Raw genomic sequence first — 15780 nt, 5'->3', positions numbered from 1 at the left:
AAAAAAAAAAAAAAAAAAAAAAAAAACAGAGCAAATTTGAATGTGAAAAACTTTATTTGTGCAATCCACGAAAAATAAATAACGAATACTAAAAATTCAACAAGAATGTAAATTTCGTTTTTTTATTTTAAAGTAATTTAATTGTTTTTCGAAAAATACCCGACCATTTTATAAAAGATGAAGATCAACATTTAATCTTGGTCTTTAACAAAATAAAAAATTTTGAATCGAATAATACTCATTTATCAAAAGATAGAAATAAGAAATTTTCCTTTCTTTCTCCGTATCTAGATTTAAGATCGAGACCAGATTTCGTCTTTTTTAGCTTAAGTTTCATCTTTCTGAAAGCAGTCTTTTTATCGTAAAATTATCCACATCATACATTCCCCAAACCCGATTGTATTTGTATTGGGCACCATTATCATTGTCATATTTAGTAAGGTCTCAGATCTAGGGGAAATCCACCAGTCTCACTTCCTATATTTGTAGCAATGGATTATTAAGGGATTTTTGATAGTCCTTAATCTCAACTCAGACAGACATGTTTTCAAGCTTCACATATTACTTAGTTGAACGATGTCTCAAATGTAACTAAAAACGGTCCATTTATTAAAAAAATCATCAAAAAATTTGGATCAAACATTACATACACGTAGACAAAAGAAAGACAACTACAACAAAATCCGATCCTAGAAATGTAGAACTAGAAGGACCAACTTTATAAATATCTCATAAAAATACAATTATCCGTATAATATAATAACATCATCATCAAAAATAAAATAAAGCCACCACCTTCCAATCCCCACGCCCCCCATAGCCGTGAAAATAAAAAAACACACACACAAAAACACACAGTTAGGGTTTCTACTTTTCATTAAAAAAAACACACACACTATATCCCCTGTGATCATTTTCCCTAATTTTAAAAGGTATGTTTTTTCATATTTCATATTTATACTTATATTATTATATTTTAAATTAAAATAAATTTTTTCTAGGGTTTCGTGATGACAGATAACGATTTTGAATTAGGAGCTGATAATACAAACCCTAGAATAGATTCAGATGATGTTAGTAGCTTAGAAAATACAAACCCTAGTTTAAATTCTGCATCTGTAAATTTTAAAACTGATTCGGGTGTCGAAAATGTTTCGGATGAAGGAAATGATGTAAATAACGATAGTCGGCCCGAAAATGATGAGGTGGTGGTTAGAGATAGGGATGTAAAGAGTGTTAAAAAGAAAGGGAAGAAAAGGATGGAGTCGAAAACGGACTTGTTGCCGGTTTACGATTCGATGATTTCGCAGTTTGATGAGTTTGCGGCTAAAAACGGTGTTGTGATTATTAGTGAGGAACGGTCGCCGGGAGGGTTGGGTGAGGGGTTAACGGGAGGTCACGGGTTTGAGGTTGGGGATATGGTTTGGGGAAAAGTGAAGTCTCATCCGTGGTGGCCGGGGCATATATTTAGTGAAGATTTTGCGACTCCTTCAGTGAGGAGATCGAAAAGGGACGGGCTTTTGTTGGTTGCGTTTTTTGGAGATAGTAGTTACGGATGGTTTGATCCTTCGGAGCTTGTACCGTTTGATACTGATTTTGAGGAAAAGTGTCGTCAGACGAATGCTAAGTCGTTTGTTAAGGCTGTGGAGGAGGCAGTGGATGAGTTGAGTAGGAGGAGTGCGCTCGGGTTGGCTTGTATGTGTAGGAGTAAGGAGAATTTTAGGCAGACTGATGTTAAAGGGTATTTTGCTGTTGATGTGCCGGATTATGAGCCTGGAGCTGTGTACTCGGTTGATGCAATTGGTAAAGCCAGGGAGGGGTTTAAGCCCGATTTGGCTCTCGATTTTATAAGGCGGTTGGCTTTGGAACCTACAGGTGGTGAGAGTACTGGTATCGAGTTTATAAAGAACAAGGCAAATGTTGTTTCTTACAGAAGGGCAGTTTATGAGGAATTTGATGACACGTATTTACAAGCATTTGGTTATGATACTGCCCGCTCATCACCTGAAACTTCAAAAGAACCGGCACCACGAAAAACACCAGCAAAAGGTATAGATACATATTTTGTAGAATTCGTTTACTTCTTTTTATCTTTCTCATGCACATCATTTTTCCAGTTAATTGCATGTGACTTGTAAAGCAAAAAGTTTTATTTTTTGAAATTACATGTTCATCTGGACCTTAAAAACGAACTGCTATGGACAAGTTGATTTTGTGTGTGTGTATGTGTGTGTTGTTTGGTTTCTTATTTTGTTGAATTATTGTAAAACAAGGTTTTAAAGTGCGTAGGTTCAAAATAAAAGTGATAGGTAATTTATACTAGAGTAGAAACAACTAATCTGGTAAAGTAACTAAGACTAGATCTCTGCTTTTAATCATATGAATATATGATATCGATCGAGCGAATCTGTATTTTTATGAGCATAATTATGCTACATACATCGCGATCCAAAGTGGAATAGACGGCGTCGTTGTCCGCAGTTCCTTGAGATTAGGACAATCATCAAAACGTTGCCTTGCATGTGAAAGGTTTGTATCTGACAACAAGTAACTTTGGGGATGTACAGTTTATCTTTTAATATGGGTTAAACATAACTAAATATAATGGTTGGAAACGGATGGATTATTGAACATTGCAGAAAATGGCTCCTATTAATATACAGTTCAGGAAACATTCAGGGGCATAACTACAATGGTTCGGTTGTTCTGTTTCAGATGATTGATTTTTCTTTGATGGGGATGTCAAGGCCTGTAGCCTAATATATTCACCGTATCTGTAAAAATGTCAGTGCACTTTCTTGGAAATTTCATCATTTAACCAGACAAATTTTTTTGTAACTGAATTTGTTGTTTTAATACAGTACTATTCCTTATAGGCCAAGGCTATAGGCATACTCAGATTTGAATAATAAAACAAAAATAGTATTAAGTAGTATCTTAATTGCAAGGTGATAACTATCGTTGAAGAAATTACTTGGTTGATTTTTGTATAAAAATGATAGCAAAGCACATAGCCCAACATACTTTGTCGCATCTATAAGAATGTCATCACACTTTTGCAGAATACTCACCATTCATCATATTGGTTTATGTTAGTTGTGACCAAAGTTTGTTGGAAGGGATACAGTAATAATGGTCTTAATATCCATTCTGAATTTTGGAAAATACAATATTAGCATACATAGCCTTTTATCACAATATGATAGATAAGTTTCATATTATAGACCGATTTAGCATGGAGTTGGCCATTTTTTGTCCGAGGTGACCATGTTTTGACCGAACTTTTTGACCAAATTGTGGACCATGTAGAATTACTCAGAAAATTTTCAACTCGCCTCAGTCACTGACCTTGTAACGATTACTCTACCTTTTAATAAGATTTTTACAATACTGGATTTTATCAGGTCCTTACAATCAGAGTGTCGCTGGTAAATCATAGTTGGATAGATTAGAGAAGGGTAGTTGTTTGGTGCCTATTATGAATATTTCAAAGTCGGAGTTCTTTTGACAACCAAAGACTGTTGGGAAATATTTTTAGTCTATGTTCTGGTCACCACTCATGTTGAACTGTCATTGGAGTGAAACAGATTTTTTTGGTGTCTGTCTGGTTGGGGAGAAAGTTGAAATTTTTGACCCTTTGATTACTGGACTTGAAAAGCTAGGTTGCTAATTTTACATGACCAATTTTTTTGCTAAATTCATTAATTTTGCTAAATTCATTAATTACATCTATGGCAACTGCATGTTGTATTCTGAATGCTAATATTAGAGACTTGACTTGAGGTTGGCCAAGTCTTATATGTTAGGCATTTCGCACATGTTGTGGACTAGTTGGGGGAACTTTTTGAACTCTGTGTTCTTATCCTATACAGCCTTGAAACATGTCAGACCTTCATGCTTCTTTTTCTCGTTTTCACCTACGTACTTGATGCATTAAATTTTTTTAATTTCTTGGTATTCATTACTATTGTCACCACACTTTATAGCCGCTGATGCCATGACACTACAACTCTGACCTCTCTATTTCGGCATCCTAATATATTCTGTAAGTTTGATCTAGATTATTCATAATATCTAGCTGATGATGTTGTTTTTACAGCTCCATTGAGTGGGCGGCAGGTGTTTGCTGACACTTCTGGCAAGGGAAAGAGTTCCACAAAACCAAATAAGCCCAAAGACCATGCTAAAAAGGATAAGTACCTCTTAAAGCGTAGAGATGAACCTAAACAAGTTAAAGGGAACCAAAAGGAGAAGGGCAAGGTGGCATTATCTCCCCAGCTTGGCCATATCGAAGATTCCACGACAATTGCTGCTGGTGACTTTGTGTTGCAAAAGAGAGTTTCAGCAGCACATGGATCAGTTGGGTTAGATATTGCAAATGATGGAACACCTTTAGTGGATATAAGTGAAAAAGGTGCAATTATGGAAGACAAGCCTATGGACCTTGAATCTGAAGAGCCTGGTTTTCAGACCATCAATAGCAACGTTGATAATGATGACAAAAGGATTGTGTCACAAATGGAGGACAAAAACACAAGTTCTGATTTGGTAGATGACAAAACTTCAAGTGACAAATTGGTTATTACCCACAAGGATATCCGAAATTCAGGAGCCCAAAAAGATATTGCTTCTCAAAGTGCGGATAAAGGGCTAAAGAAGGTGAAAGTCTCCAAACGTCCATTCGGAGAGTTAGGTGCAGGGAAATCCGTCTTGCCTGAGAAGAAGAAAAGAAAGAAAGAACGGTTGATGTCTGATGGCACGCAGGGAGCTCCTTTGATGAAGAAAGTTCTAACTAAAAAGCATGTTCAATCAACAAACCCAATGGTTGAGATTCCACACGGGACTGATAGTAAAAGTACTATTTCTTCCTCTTCTCATACAGGGACACAAGAGACGACTGGTCTGGCCAATTATGAAACCGAACTCCCACAGGTGCTTGGTGATTTGCATTCACTTGCTCTTGATCCTTTTCAAGTGCTTAGCAGAGGAAGAGTCGCTAAAACAAGGCAGGTTTTTCTAAAATTTCGGTCACTCGTATTTCAGAAAAGCTTAAACTTGTCTGCACCAGCTGAGGATGATTCTAGTAAATCTTTTGAGAATGGCATAGGAGTGACACATGTAAAACTACAAGCCAGCTCTTCTGGGAAACCTGATGATCCCACGAAAGGTGGGCGAAAGCGGGGTCCATCTGACCGTCAGGAAGAAATGGCTGCCAAAAAGAAGAAAAAGCTTGGTGATATTAGAAATTTAACAAAGGAAAAGAAGGCAGTCAAGAAGAATGATGAACCACCCACACGAGATGTAAAGCCTCCAGTTACTATGATAAAGAAATCAGGACCCGATTTTGTCAAGAAAACAGAGCGACGACCGGAACCTACTATGCTAAATATGAAGTTTCCCCCAGGAGGATCTCTACCAAACACTAATGAGCTAAAGGCACGGTTTGCGCGTTTTGGAGTAATGGATCATTCAGCTACTCGGATTTTTTGGAACACCTTCACATGTCGAGTGGTATACAGGTACAAGGCAGACGCCCAGGCTGCTTATAAATTTGCTGTTGGAAATAGCACTCTGTTTGGAAACAGGGGTGTAAAGTGCACTCTCAAGGAGGTCGGGGTTGTGGGTTCGGCTGAGCCTGAACCATCAGCTAAAGTCCCTAAAGAAGACCACCAGCCATCAATGGAGTACAGGCCACCATCTATGGTTCCAGCCTCACCAGGTGTGCAGCTGAAATCAATTCTGAAGAAATCTGGCAGTGAAGATGCGGCAGGGAATGGTGGTAGGGGGCGTGTAAAATTCATGTTAGGTGGGGAAGAAAATCAAGTGAAGAATATGGAGAACAAAAATGGTGCATCTTCTTTTTCTTCTTCTACTTCTCATGCAACAATGGATTTTAATAGTAAGAATTTTCAAAAGGCTGTTCTTCAATCATCTACTAATCCATTGCCACTTCTTCCTCTTCCTAATTCTAATCCTATTACTAGTTCAACCACTCAATTTACTAGACCATTACCACCACCACCTCCACCAAGTTCTAAGCACTATAGTACGCCACTAGCACCACCTCCGTTACTGCCACCACCACGGTCTATAAATTATGCAAATGAAATGTCAAAACCAACCCCGACACCACCACTACTACCGCCCCCTGGGAACTTTGTTCATAACTTACAAAGACCAAATATTGCCCCAATACCCACAATGCCCAAAATCGACATATCACAACAAATGTTAAGCCTTTTGACGAAGTGCAATGAAGTTGTTACCAATGTGTCAAACACGTTTGGCTACGTGCCTTACCATCCCCTTTGAACATAACTTAAAATATACAACGTGGAGATTAAAAAAAAAAAATGAGCAATTTCGATACCAAAATGATGAATTCATGCATGGCGTCATATTTGGAAAATGTTGAGGAAAGGTTGTGTAGTTGCGAAGGGAATATAGACGAAAAGAGAAATCAGTGTACTTTTTTCTTTTTATAGTTGCAATTTTTGGTTTTGTCTATGTTAGCATTTCTTTTTCTTCTTTTTTTTTTGCAACTTATGTTTACGGTTATTGTTGTTAGTTTTGGATGGATGGTTTTTTATCATGTTGTATTCCGCTATGATTGCCCGTAGTAGAAGTTTGTATAAACCAACTATAAAGTTGATAGGGGCGATATGACTATATTTATATCCTCCTCCTCTTTGCTATATTTGTAAAGTTGAACTTAGGAATGGTTCGAAAATGCTTTTATAATTAAACCAAATAATAAACGTGGTTAATTCGTTTTAAAAGAGAGAGAGAGAGTTTGTTATATAAGCTCTATGTATTGTATAATGTATATGGCTAAAGGTGTGGAAATTAAAAAAAGAAAAAGAAATGGAAAATTGTTCAGCTATTTTTTGGTTCATCCATTACCCGGCAAATCTTGAAGTTGCTTACTACTTGGTGAAAAAGAGCTCAACTTTGATTACCATTTGGGAAGTGATTGGCCTGCAGATATATAGTTACAGACAATCGACTGATTAAACAATATATATATATATAAGGGTGTAAATTTATCAAGCCGAGGTCGATCAAACTTGCATAATGTGAGTGAGTTTGAACTGATTTGAGCTAAGGGCCATTTAGTCAACATATTATTTCAGGGATAATCATGGGTGTTTTTTTTAACTAACAAATTTGAATTACTAATGGCCTATTAGAGTATTGAAAGATAGAGGTCACAATTTCAAAACTTGCCAAAGGCAAGTAAAGAAACTATATCCTTGTGATCCATGTGTGAGAATGCTGACTTACCAGATATAAGTTTTATGTGGTGTGCGCTCTGTGTACCAAAATGGTACATGGAATCAATGGGTTCCCACCCATTTACCCTTTATTAGAGTATCATGTGTCACTGGTGCCAACCATAATATCCTCATTAGTAAATTATACATTCATACCTATACAACAATTCAGAAGCTAACTTAATAAATTTGTACCTTTTTGATATAGAAGGCACAAACTTTTTGTATATTTAACATTTTTCTTTAATTAATGAGCTTACCTTACAGAACCCGACCTATCAATTTTAATTGGTTGTTCCTTTAAATTCAATCTATTACTAAATTAAGTGCGTCTCTCTCTTTTTTTGGCAAATTGCCAAACTTTCATTAATATTTGGAAATTTTTTTTTTTTTTAACATTAAGTCGGTATGTGACATCAGGGAAACCTCACCGTATAATAGTGAAGTCTTGCACGTACTCTAGACAACGAGATGTTGACCATGAGCTGTTACAAGTATTTGGAGGAAAAAACCCAAGACTTGTCATCCCTAAGGATCGAATTCAAGACCTTGGATAAAACTTGTATGTCGATATCAAAACATGATTAAATGCTTAAACTAATTACCATATTTTATTATACTAAAGCATAGTTGCTCTAATAACTTATCGACCAATCACAACTCTCGATTTCTTAATGTTGACTTTTATTTTCAATTTTGACTTTAATTTATACTTTTTGTTTTACATCACAAATTTACACTTTTTACCCGATAATTTTAATATAATAAACAAATAATAATAGCTTTTGAAAATAACAAATAATAATAGCTAATATTAAATTGATAGAATTATAACTAATACTTATCCAATAAAATAATCATTAATATATATCCAATAACATGTTCTATCATATATATATATATATACTAGGATCTTTTACCCGCGCGATGCGCGAGTCAATAATTATTAATTTAATTAAGAACATGACAACTTCTAGATAATTTATAATTAACATTGTTTTGACAAACTTATATATGATCTCTGTAATTTCATCATATTCATTTCATAAAAGATTTAACTTCATCAAAAAATAAAATCATAAATATAAGAAGATGTGAATATAATAAAATAAATTAAGTTACCGTTAATGTTGAACCCATCTCGAAAAAAAATACAATCACCTCACAAAAATCTTTAAAATACATGTAAAAACACATATTATAACTATGATGACATTGTTAGAAGAAATCATGACATCCTAAACTACGAATAAAGCTATAAAAAAAGAATAATATAAACTAAGATATAATATGAAACAAAACCATAATAATGATTATGAAATCCTAAAAAATAAGTTATGTTGAAAATAACCCTTATAAAATATGCAACTAATAATAAATAATACAAAATTTAAAATCATATAATTATAAGACTTCGTATGATCTCATTTGAACTATCAATTATGATAGTAATTTTCTTTCCATGCTTTAATATTTAACTTAGTTAAGTTAGTTTTATTTTTATATTTATACATCGATAATAAATATATTTGAGTATATATTGCCAAGCTTTATAAGATTTGATATGGGGTATTATTTATAGTAATCTAATTTTATTATATTATATTATATATATATATATATATATATATATATTGATATTTATATATGATAAAAATATTGTAGAAATAAACATGGAGATGCCACGTACCTACGTGGCGAAGTCTAAACATAGTTTTAAATTGAGGTGGATAGCCTTATAAAACTAGGATAACTATTGTTTTATTATGTATATAGATATAGATATAGATATTGATATAGATATATATAATTACTATATATATATTAAAACTGAATGTACAAATTTGTGTGCCTCTCACATAACCTCAATTCTTTTTCTTATTTTATTCCTGCATGGCATTTTCGTAATTATATCCTACATGGCATTTTCGTAATTATACAAGTTTTTATTTTAATATTTTTGTAAGACCAGTATGGGTCCACCTTTTTTCTTTTCAACTTTTATTCTTTCTTTTGCTTTCTCTTTTAAGGTACAACTACATAAGAGTAATGTACAATACACAAACATATATACACAATAATTGGCATTGTTTTTACAACATATACAAAATTTTCCTTATATCCGGTAACAACGCCAACGGATTTTTATTTTTCTTATTTTTACAACATATACCAAATTTTCTTTTGCTTTCTCTTTTTGTACCTTTATTTTTCTAACTTTTGCCAAGAAAGTTTCATTATCTTACTTTTCACCACATAATTTTGTTTTTTTTAATTTTTTTGTCAAGCAGTAACTTCTTTACTCTTTCCACTTCTGCAACAAAACTTTTAACCATTTTACTTTTGGTTACATAACTTTACTTTTTTACTTTTTGCACGAAATTTTTGTTTTATTTATTTTTAAACTTTCATCTTTCTCACTTTTGTCACAAAAGTTTTATTCTTTAACATTTAAGTTTTCGCCCTTATACTTTTTTTACATAACTTTCGTTTCTTTTACTTTTAGCACAAAAGTTTTGTTTTTTTTTGTTTTTACTTTTATTTTTCTAACTTTTGCCACGAAAGTTTCATTATCTTACTTTTCACCACATAATTTTGTTCTTTTAACTTCTCTCAACCAATAACTTTTTGGCTCTTTCATTTTTGTCACACAACTTTTAACCTTTTTACTTTTTGTCACATAATTTTAATTCTTTTACTTTTGGCACGAAAGTTTTATTTTATTTAATTTTTAAACTTTCATCCTTCTAACTTTTGTCACGAAAGTTTCAATTTCATTACTTTTTTCGCATAAATTTACTAAAGTTTTCGTGCTTTTACTTTTTGCAACATCGTTTTCGTTTCTTTTACTTTTCAAAAGAAAGTTTTGTTTTTACTTACTTTTTATACTTTTATTTTTTAAACTTTTGTCACGACATTTTACGTGTCGTTATTTTTCCCGGGGCAAGTACAAAATCTAGTTAAGGGTAAATTATAAAAATCATACTTGAGGTTTGTTCAAAACTACACTGGTCATACCTACAATTTAAAAATTACGCGATGCATACCTATCGTTGTCAAAAACTTACACTGACCATACCTATCGCTGACGGTCGTCTATTTGACCGTTAAGTCAAGTCACGTGCCTTGCATGTGAGGTATCAAAATCGTAATTTCGCGTATACTTCAGGTAATTCTTAATAATTTTTTATTAGGGTAAATTATACAAATGATACCTGAAGTATACTAGAAATTATGATTTTGATACCTCACATGTACGACACGTGACTTGACTTAACGGTCAAACAGACGACCGTCAGCGATAGGTATGGTCAGTGTAAGTTTTTGACAACGTTGGGTATGTCTCGCGTAATTTTTAAATTGTAGGTATGAGCAGTGTAGTTTCGAACAAACCTCAGGTATGATTTTTGTAATTTACCCTATAATTAATTATTTAAAAATAAATTAGATTTAATGTAAAAATATTAAGATTTTAATAAAAATTGTACTATTTTAACTTTAACTTTAATTTTAATATATACCACGAGTAAAAAACCGTTGAACTAATAACTTATTAACCAATCATATCACTCGATTTCATCATATTGACTCTCGATGATGTCCTCATTTAGTTTTTGACATAATTTTATTTAATTAATAAAAATAAATAACTAAAATAATTATTTTCAATGTTATTAAAATTGGTTTTTATTTATAAAGTCAGGTTTTCACACACGAACAATTGTACATTGCAGTATCTCGAGTTAAGTCGAGAAAAGGTTTTAAGGTGTTAATATAAGTGACAAAGATGAGAAGACAAAAAATACTACAACAAATTTCGTCTATAAAGAAGTCTTTCAAATGATGAAGGAAGGTATATGCTTCCAATGTTCTTTTTGTTACATTAGTTTTCTTTCTATTAGATTAACATTCTTGGGATTTGAATTAAACCTTAGTATCTACTTATATCTTTAACTTTGAACTTATTAGCTTATATACAGTGTTTTAAATACCGGTATTACCCGGAATACCGGATACCGGGTGGTACCCCGGTACAACTATCCGGGTATTTTGTCCGATATTTTTACTATTCAATACCGGCCGGCATTTCCAGTATTTCCAGTATTTTCTGGTATTACCGGGATGGTAATACCGGTATTTTGAACTTTTTTTTTTTGAATCTTTTTTAAATTTATTTTTTGATACTTTAATATTATGTTTTGTTATATGTAAACTCTAAAACTTATATTTTGTTATGAAATATCTATTTAATATTATTTTTTAGTGGATTGTACTTGTACTTTGACTATTTTCGTTAAATTGTAACAAGTTTTGTAGGATTTCTATAAAAATAAAAATACAAAAATTAAATTACCGTGCCGTTACATACCGGCCGGTATACTGGTAATACCGGTACCAGATACTCGACCGGTACGACTAAAATACCGGTATTTAAAACATTGCTTATATGTTATATTATTAATAATGTCGTAAGTCTCGCGTCCAGTGTTGGACACGAGTCTAAAATCTAGTAATTCACTATAATTATATAAAATATATGTGAATTTTTTAATGATTTTTTTACGAAAACATATATGTCGGCCACCCATAACTTTATAATTAAGAAAAACAAAAGGAAAATAAGAAGACAAACTAACTTGAAAGAATACAATGCAATCCAATTATGGTGGGCAGATTATGGGTTATTAAAAGGGTAAGGTCACAACATGTTAGGTACACTTTAATGATTAAGAAAAGTTGGGAGTCAACATATATACGTTATAAGTGATGAGGAATAATATCATAGCCTCTTTAGCGGATATGACTTCAAATTGAATGCTAGAACGGACATGAGTGAACAATGACCTTAAAACCTGTGAATTCCCATAAGCAGGTTAAAAGAAAATAGTTGATCGTAAAACGCTCGCCTTTTTAATCGGAAAACACTTACCTTTTGACTACTCCATTTTGCTTCAGCCGTATATGGTTTAAAGCTTATTTGTCAATAACTAGGGGGATGGCTATATGGTAATGGAGCTGGTATTTTCGAGTATTGTATTCATTCCCGTCCCGGCTTCCGTTTGCAATCCTTGTCCCCATTCCATCCCCGTCGGGAAATTACATTATATCTTCATACCTGTTTTCATCGTGTATCGGGGATCTCTATCAGAGATATCTTATTTGAATAAGCATAAATTCATTGAAGTAAAAGATAAGTGTGTGTGACGCATAAAAAGTTTTAAACAAAAGGTTCTAAACTTAAAGTGATCGATTATAATGAATTGGAAAAACTTAAAGTGATTCTAATAAATATATAGTTATTTCGGGTTAAAGTATAGATTCAGGGACTTATAGTTTCTCATCCCCGTCTCAATTCCATCGTGGAATAAAAGTACATTTTCGTATCCGTCCCATCCATTGTGAACTTGAAAATTCTTCTGAATCTGGGATAGGGTATTGGACTCTTCATCGGGTCTGAATATTTTTTTTATCCTTATCTATAACTTAATGTTATTTAGTAAATTAAGAATTTATTATATTGAGACTTTTTTTAATGTCATATTATTTTATTTTTCACTTCTGCTCTTATATTATACGAATACTTGAGATGAAATTTAGGTCTTTTTGAAAAAACCCTTATTAATTTACCCTTATAAATGTAAGAAGTCAAACTTGAACTAAAAAAGTGACAGATAAGAAATGGAACGAAATGATCATTCCTTATAAAATAAGAAGATGAGATGATAAATCATTAATTCCCTCCCTCCATCCTTATGTATGGGCTAAATGATATGTGGATCCCTTTACTAGCAACTTGCTAGTATTCATATATCAATAAAAGTTGAATGTTCAAAAAAAAAAAATATGTAGATCCCTTCTTTATTTAAAGCAATGAAAAGATACCGTCACCACAAACACAAATAAAGAAATATAGTTAGCCATGGTACTAGAAAACATCCTATGCATGAATACTGGTAGTGGAGAATCAAGCTATGCAAACAACTCCTTTCTTCAGGTGTCTCTACAATTGCTCAACATATCTTATACTAATTAATATATTTACATGTGTTTTATTACTTAAAGTTGCATGAAATATATGCTATGTAGTAATCTTTTCTTTCTTGCAGGAAACAGTGATACAAAAAGAACTACCAATTCTAACGCATTCAATAAAGGCCATTGCTAATAATCATGATACTGTTTTTGGGCAGTGTTTTAGAATAGCAGATTTGGGATGTTCCTCTAGCAAAAATACACTATTGGTTGTACATAACATTATCAATATAGTGCATCAAATGTGTGAAGAAAAGAATCTTAAAGCACCACAGTTTCAAGTGAGCTTAAATGACCTCTTTGGAAATGATTTTAATACCCTTTTCAAAATGTTGCCGGATTTTTATACAGTGATTAACAACGAGAAAGACGAAAGTTTTGGCCCTTGCTTTGTTTCGGCTATTCCGGGTTCATTCTATGGTAGACTCTTTCCGGACCAAAGTTTGCACCTCGTTCACTCCTCATATTCCATTCATTGGCTTTCTCAGGTAATAACCAACTCAATAATCCTACAAATATTACCAATGGGCGGGTTGGTGGCCCATTGGTGTGGTCTTTGACCTTAGGGTATTCTATCTGGGTTCGGGTCTCGCTTCCTACATTTATAGGAAGGGATTATTGGGGCGGGGTGGAGGGTTTGGGTTCCATCTCAGGCATTGATGTAATTTTGGAGTAGGAGTAGATCAATTTGCCGTCTCCTAAATGTTCAATATAAATTAGGGTGTCTGGATTTCACATGAACCAGATGTTTTTTTCTTTGCATATTGTAAGATTTGGTAAAAAGATAGAAACTCCAATTTTTATATAATGCACCGGTTTCAAACACTTAATTCCAATTTTTATATAATGCACCGGGTTCAAACACTCAACGTAAAACTATGTATTAGTGCCTCCGTTACATCCTTGTTTCGCAACAAATTGAACCTTTTTATGTAATAGATACCTGAAGGCATTGAAAACAACGGATCAAATATATACATCACAAAAACAAGTCCTCCGAATGTGCTTCAAGCATACAGAAAGCAATTTCATAGCGATTTCACAAAGTTTCTACAAATGCGTTCTGAGGAAATAGTACCTGGTGGAGGCATGGTTTTAACATGTATTGGTCGAAGTATCGTTGATCCTACAAGTGAAGATAGTTGCACTCTCTTTGAGCTATTAGCGCAATCACTTGTTGACATGGTCAAAGAGGTATATATGATTTGAAAATACTTCGAAAATGCTTTTGTTTCAAAACCTCAACTCCAATTTAGGATACCCTCAAAAAAAAACAAAAAAAAAAACAGTTTATGCTTTTACTTGTTCTGTTTTTCTTCATCAATTAACCATTTACAATTATATCCAAATTTGAAACAGGGGATGGTTCGAGAATCAGATATTAGCCCCATCCATTTGCCAATATATCATCCATGCCAGGAGGAAGTTAGGAATGTTATTCAAAACGAGGGATCATTCTCTCTTGATAACCTGGTTGTTTTTCGATTAAATTGGGATCCAAATGACAATGATTTCATTAATACAAATGATGTTAATAATGAGACCAGCCAACGTCATGGCGAAAATGCATCAAGATTCTGAGAGCTGTGACAGAACCGTTGTTAACTTGTCGTTTAAAAAAGTCCATTATCGACGAGGTATATAAAAGGTATGGAAAGCTTTTGGCCAAACATCTAGCTCAAAAGAAAACAAGACATTTCAATTTGTCGATTTCATTGACCAAAAAGTGAACAAAATCATGTCTTCAGATCTGTTACATTATCTAACTTATGTTAAATATTTCATGTGTTGAAATATACAAATTATATTAAACATAAATTGATCAATGTGAATAGATATCACATCTTTGAATACGTACATCAACACTAAATCATTCCATTTGTCAAAGAATTCACAACTCTCACGAGTAATTCACACCTAAAAAATCTTAGTAATAACTATAAAACCACACCCTAAAGCAACAAAAACTATAGCCTTATGGGTTGTGTAAAGACCTCAACGTGTCACGAAACCATCTTTTAGTTGAAGCAAATCGAAAAGGGAAGTACGATGATTATAATGGGACAAACAAGAAAGTACGTTTGGTTGGTATTTCATCAAGAACTAGGGGGTGTTTGGGATTGCGAATAAGCAGTATTTTTCAAAGTAGATAAGCACTTTAGAACAGACGATATCAGCCACTTTCTAACTAATTTGAGGTATGTTATTACTAAGTGCTCATTGAGATTCACGTTGAGTAACGGTTTAATAACATTATCATCTATGGCGGTGCATTGACACAAGCCATTTCAATGGACATGGACCGTCATACATTATGATCGATTTGCCAGGGTAGCAGAATGCATGTCCTTTTTGTTACAGTACTAATGGTAGTATTTACTTCTGTTGATTCTCCAAGTGGGGATTAGTTATATTAAGGAAAGTGATTATCTGATAGCAGACGACAAACGGTATGTTATTCTAGGTTCATTAT

The 15780-nt window shown here is 33.2% G+C and overlaps 1 protein-coding gene and 1 pseudogene across 2 annotated transcripts; both read left to right on the top strand.

Annotated features, from left to right (window-relative positions):
• The first annotated feature begins 781 nt into the window (after positions 1–781).
• On the top strand, positions 782–6607 carry LOC122584228. 2 transcript variants are annotated; one of them, XM_043756445.1, is made up of 3 exons: positions 782–932; positions 1002–2049; positions 4100–6607. In XM_043756445.1, exons 2-3 carry the CDS (start codon positions 1011–1013, stop codon positions 6310–6312), a joined length of 3252 nt encoding a protein of 1083 aa, XP_043612380.1. In that variant the 5' UTR covers positions 782–932; positions 1002–1010; the 3' UTR covers positions 6313–6607. The 2 variants fall into 2 exon arrangements, with proteins under 2 accessions (XP_043612380.1, XP_043612381.1); XM_043756446.1 differs by lacking the exon at positions 782–932 and having other exon boundaries at positions 956–2049.
• A 6587-nt stretch (positions 6608–13194) lies between these two features.
• On the top strand, positions 13195–15044 carry LOC122584229 (annotated as a pseudogene).
• The last annotated feature ends 736 nt before the right edge of the window (positions 15045–15780 follow it).

This window comes from Erigeron canadensis, unplaced genomic scaffold (assembly GCF_010389155.1).
Source record: "Erigeron canadensis isolate Cc75 unplaced genomic scaffold, C_canadensis_v1 Conyza_canadensis_unscaffolded:13, whole genome shotgun sequence".
In the NCBI taxonomy this organism is placed as follows: domain Eukaryota; kingdom Viridiplantae; phylum Streptophyta; class Magnoliopsida; order Asterales; family Asteraceae; genus Erigeron; species Erigeron canadensis.
The sequence above is the reverse complement of the archived record's forward strand: the minus strand, read 5'-3'. Positions and strand labels throughout refer to the sequence as shown.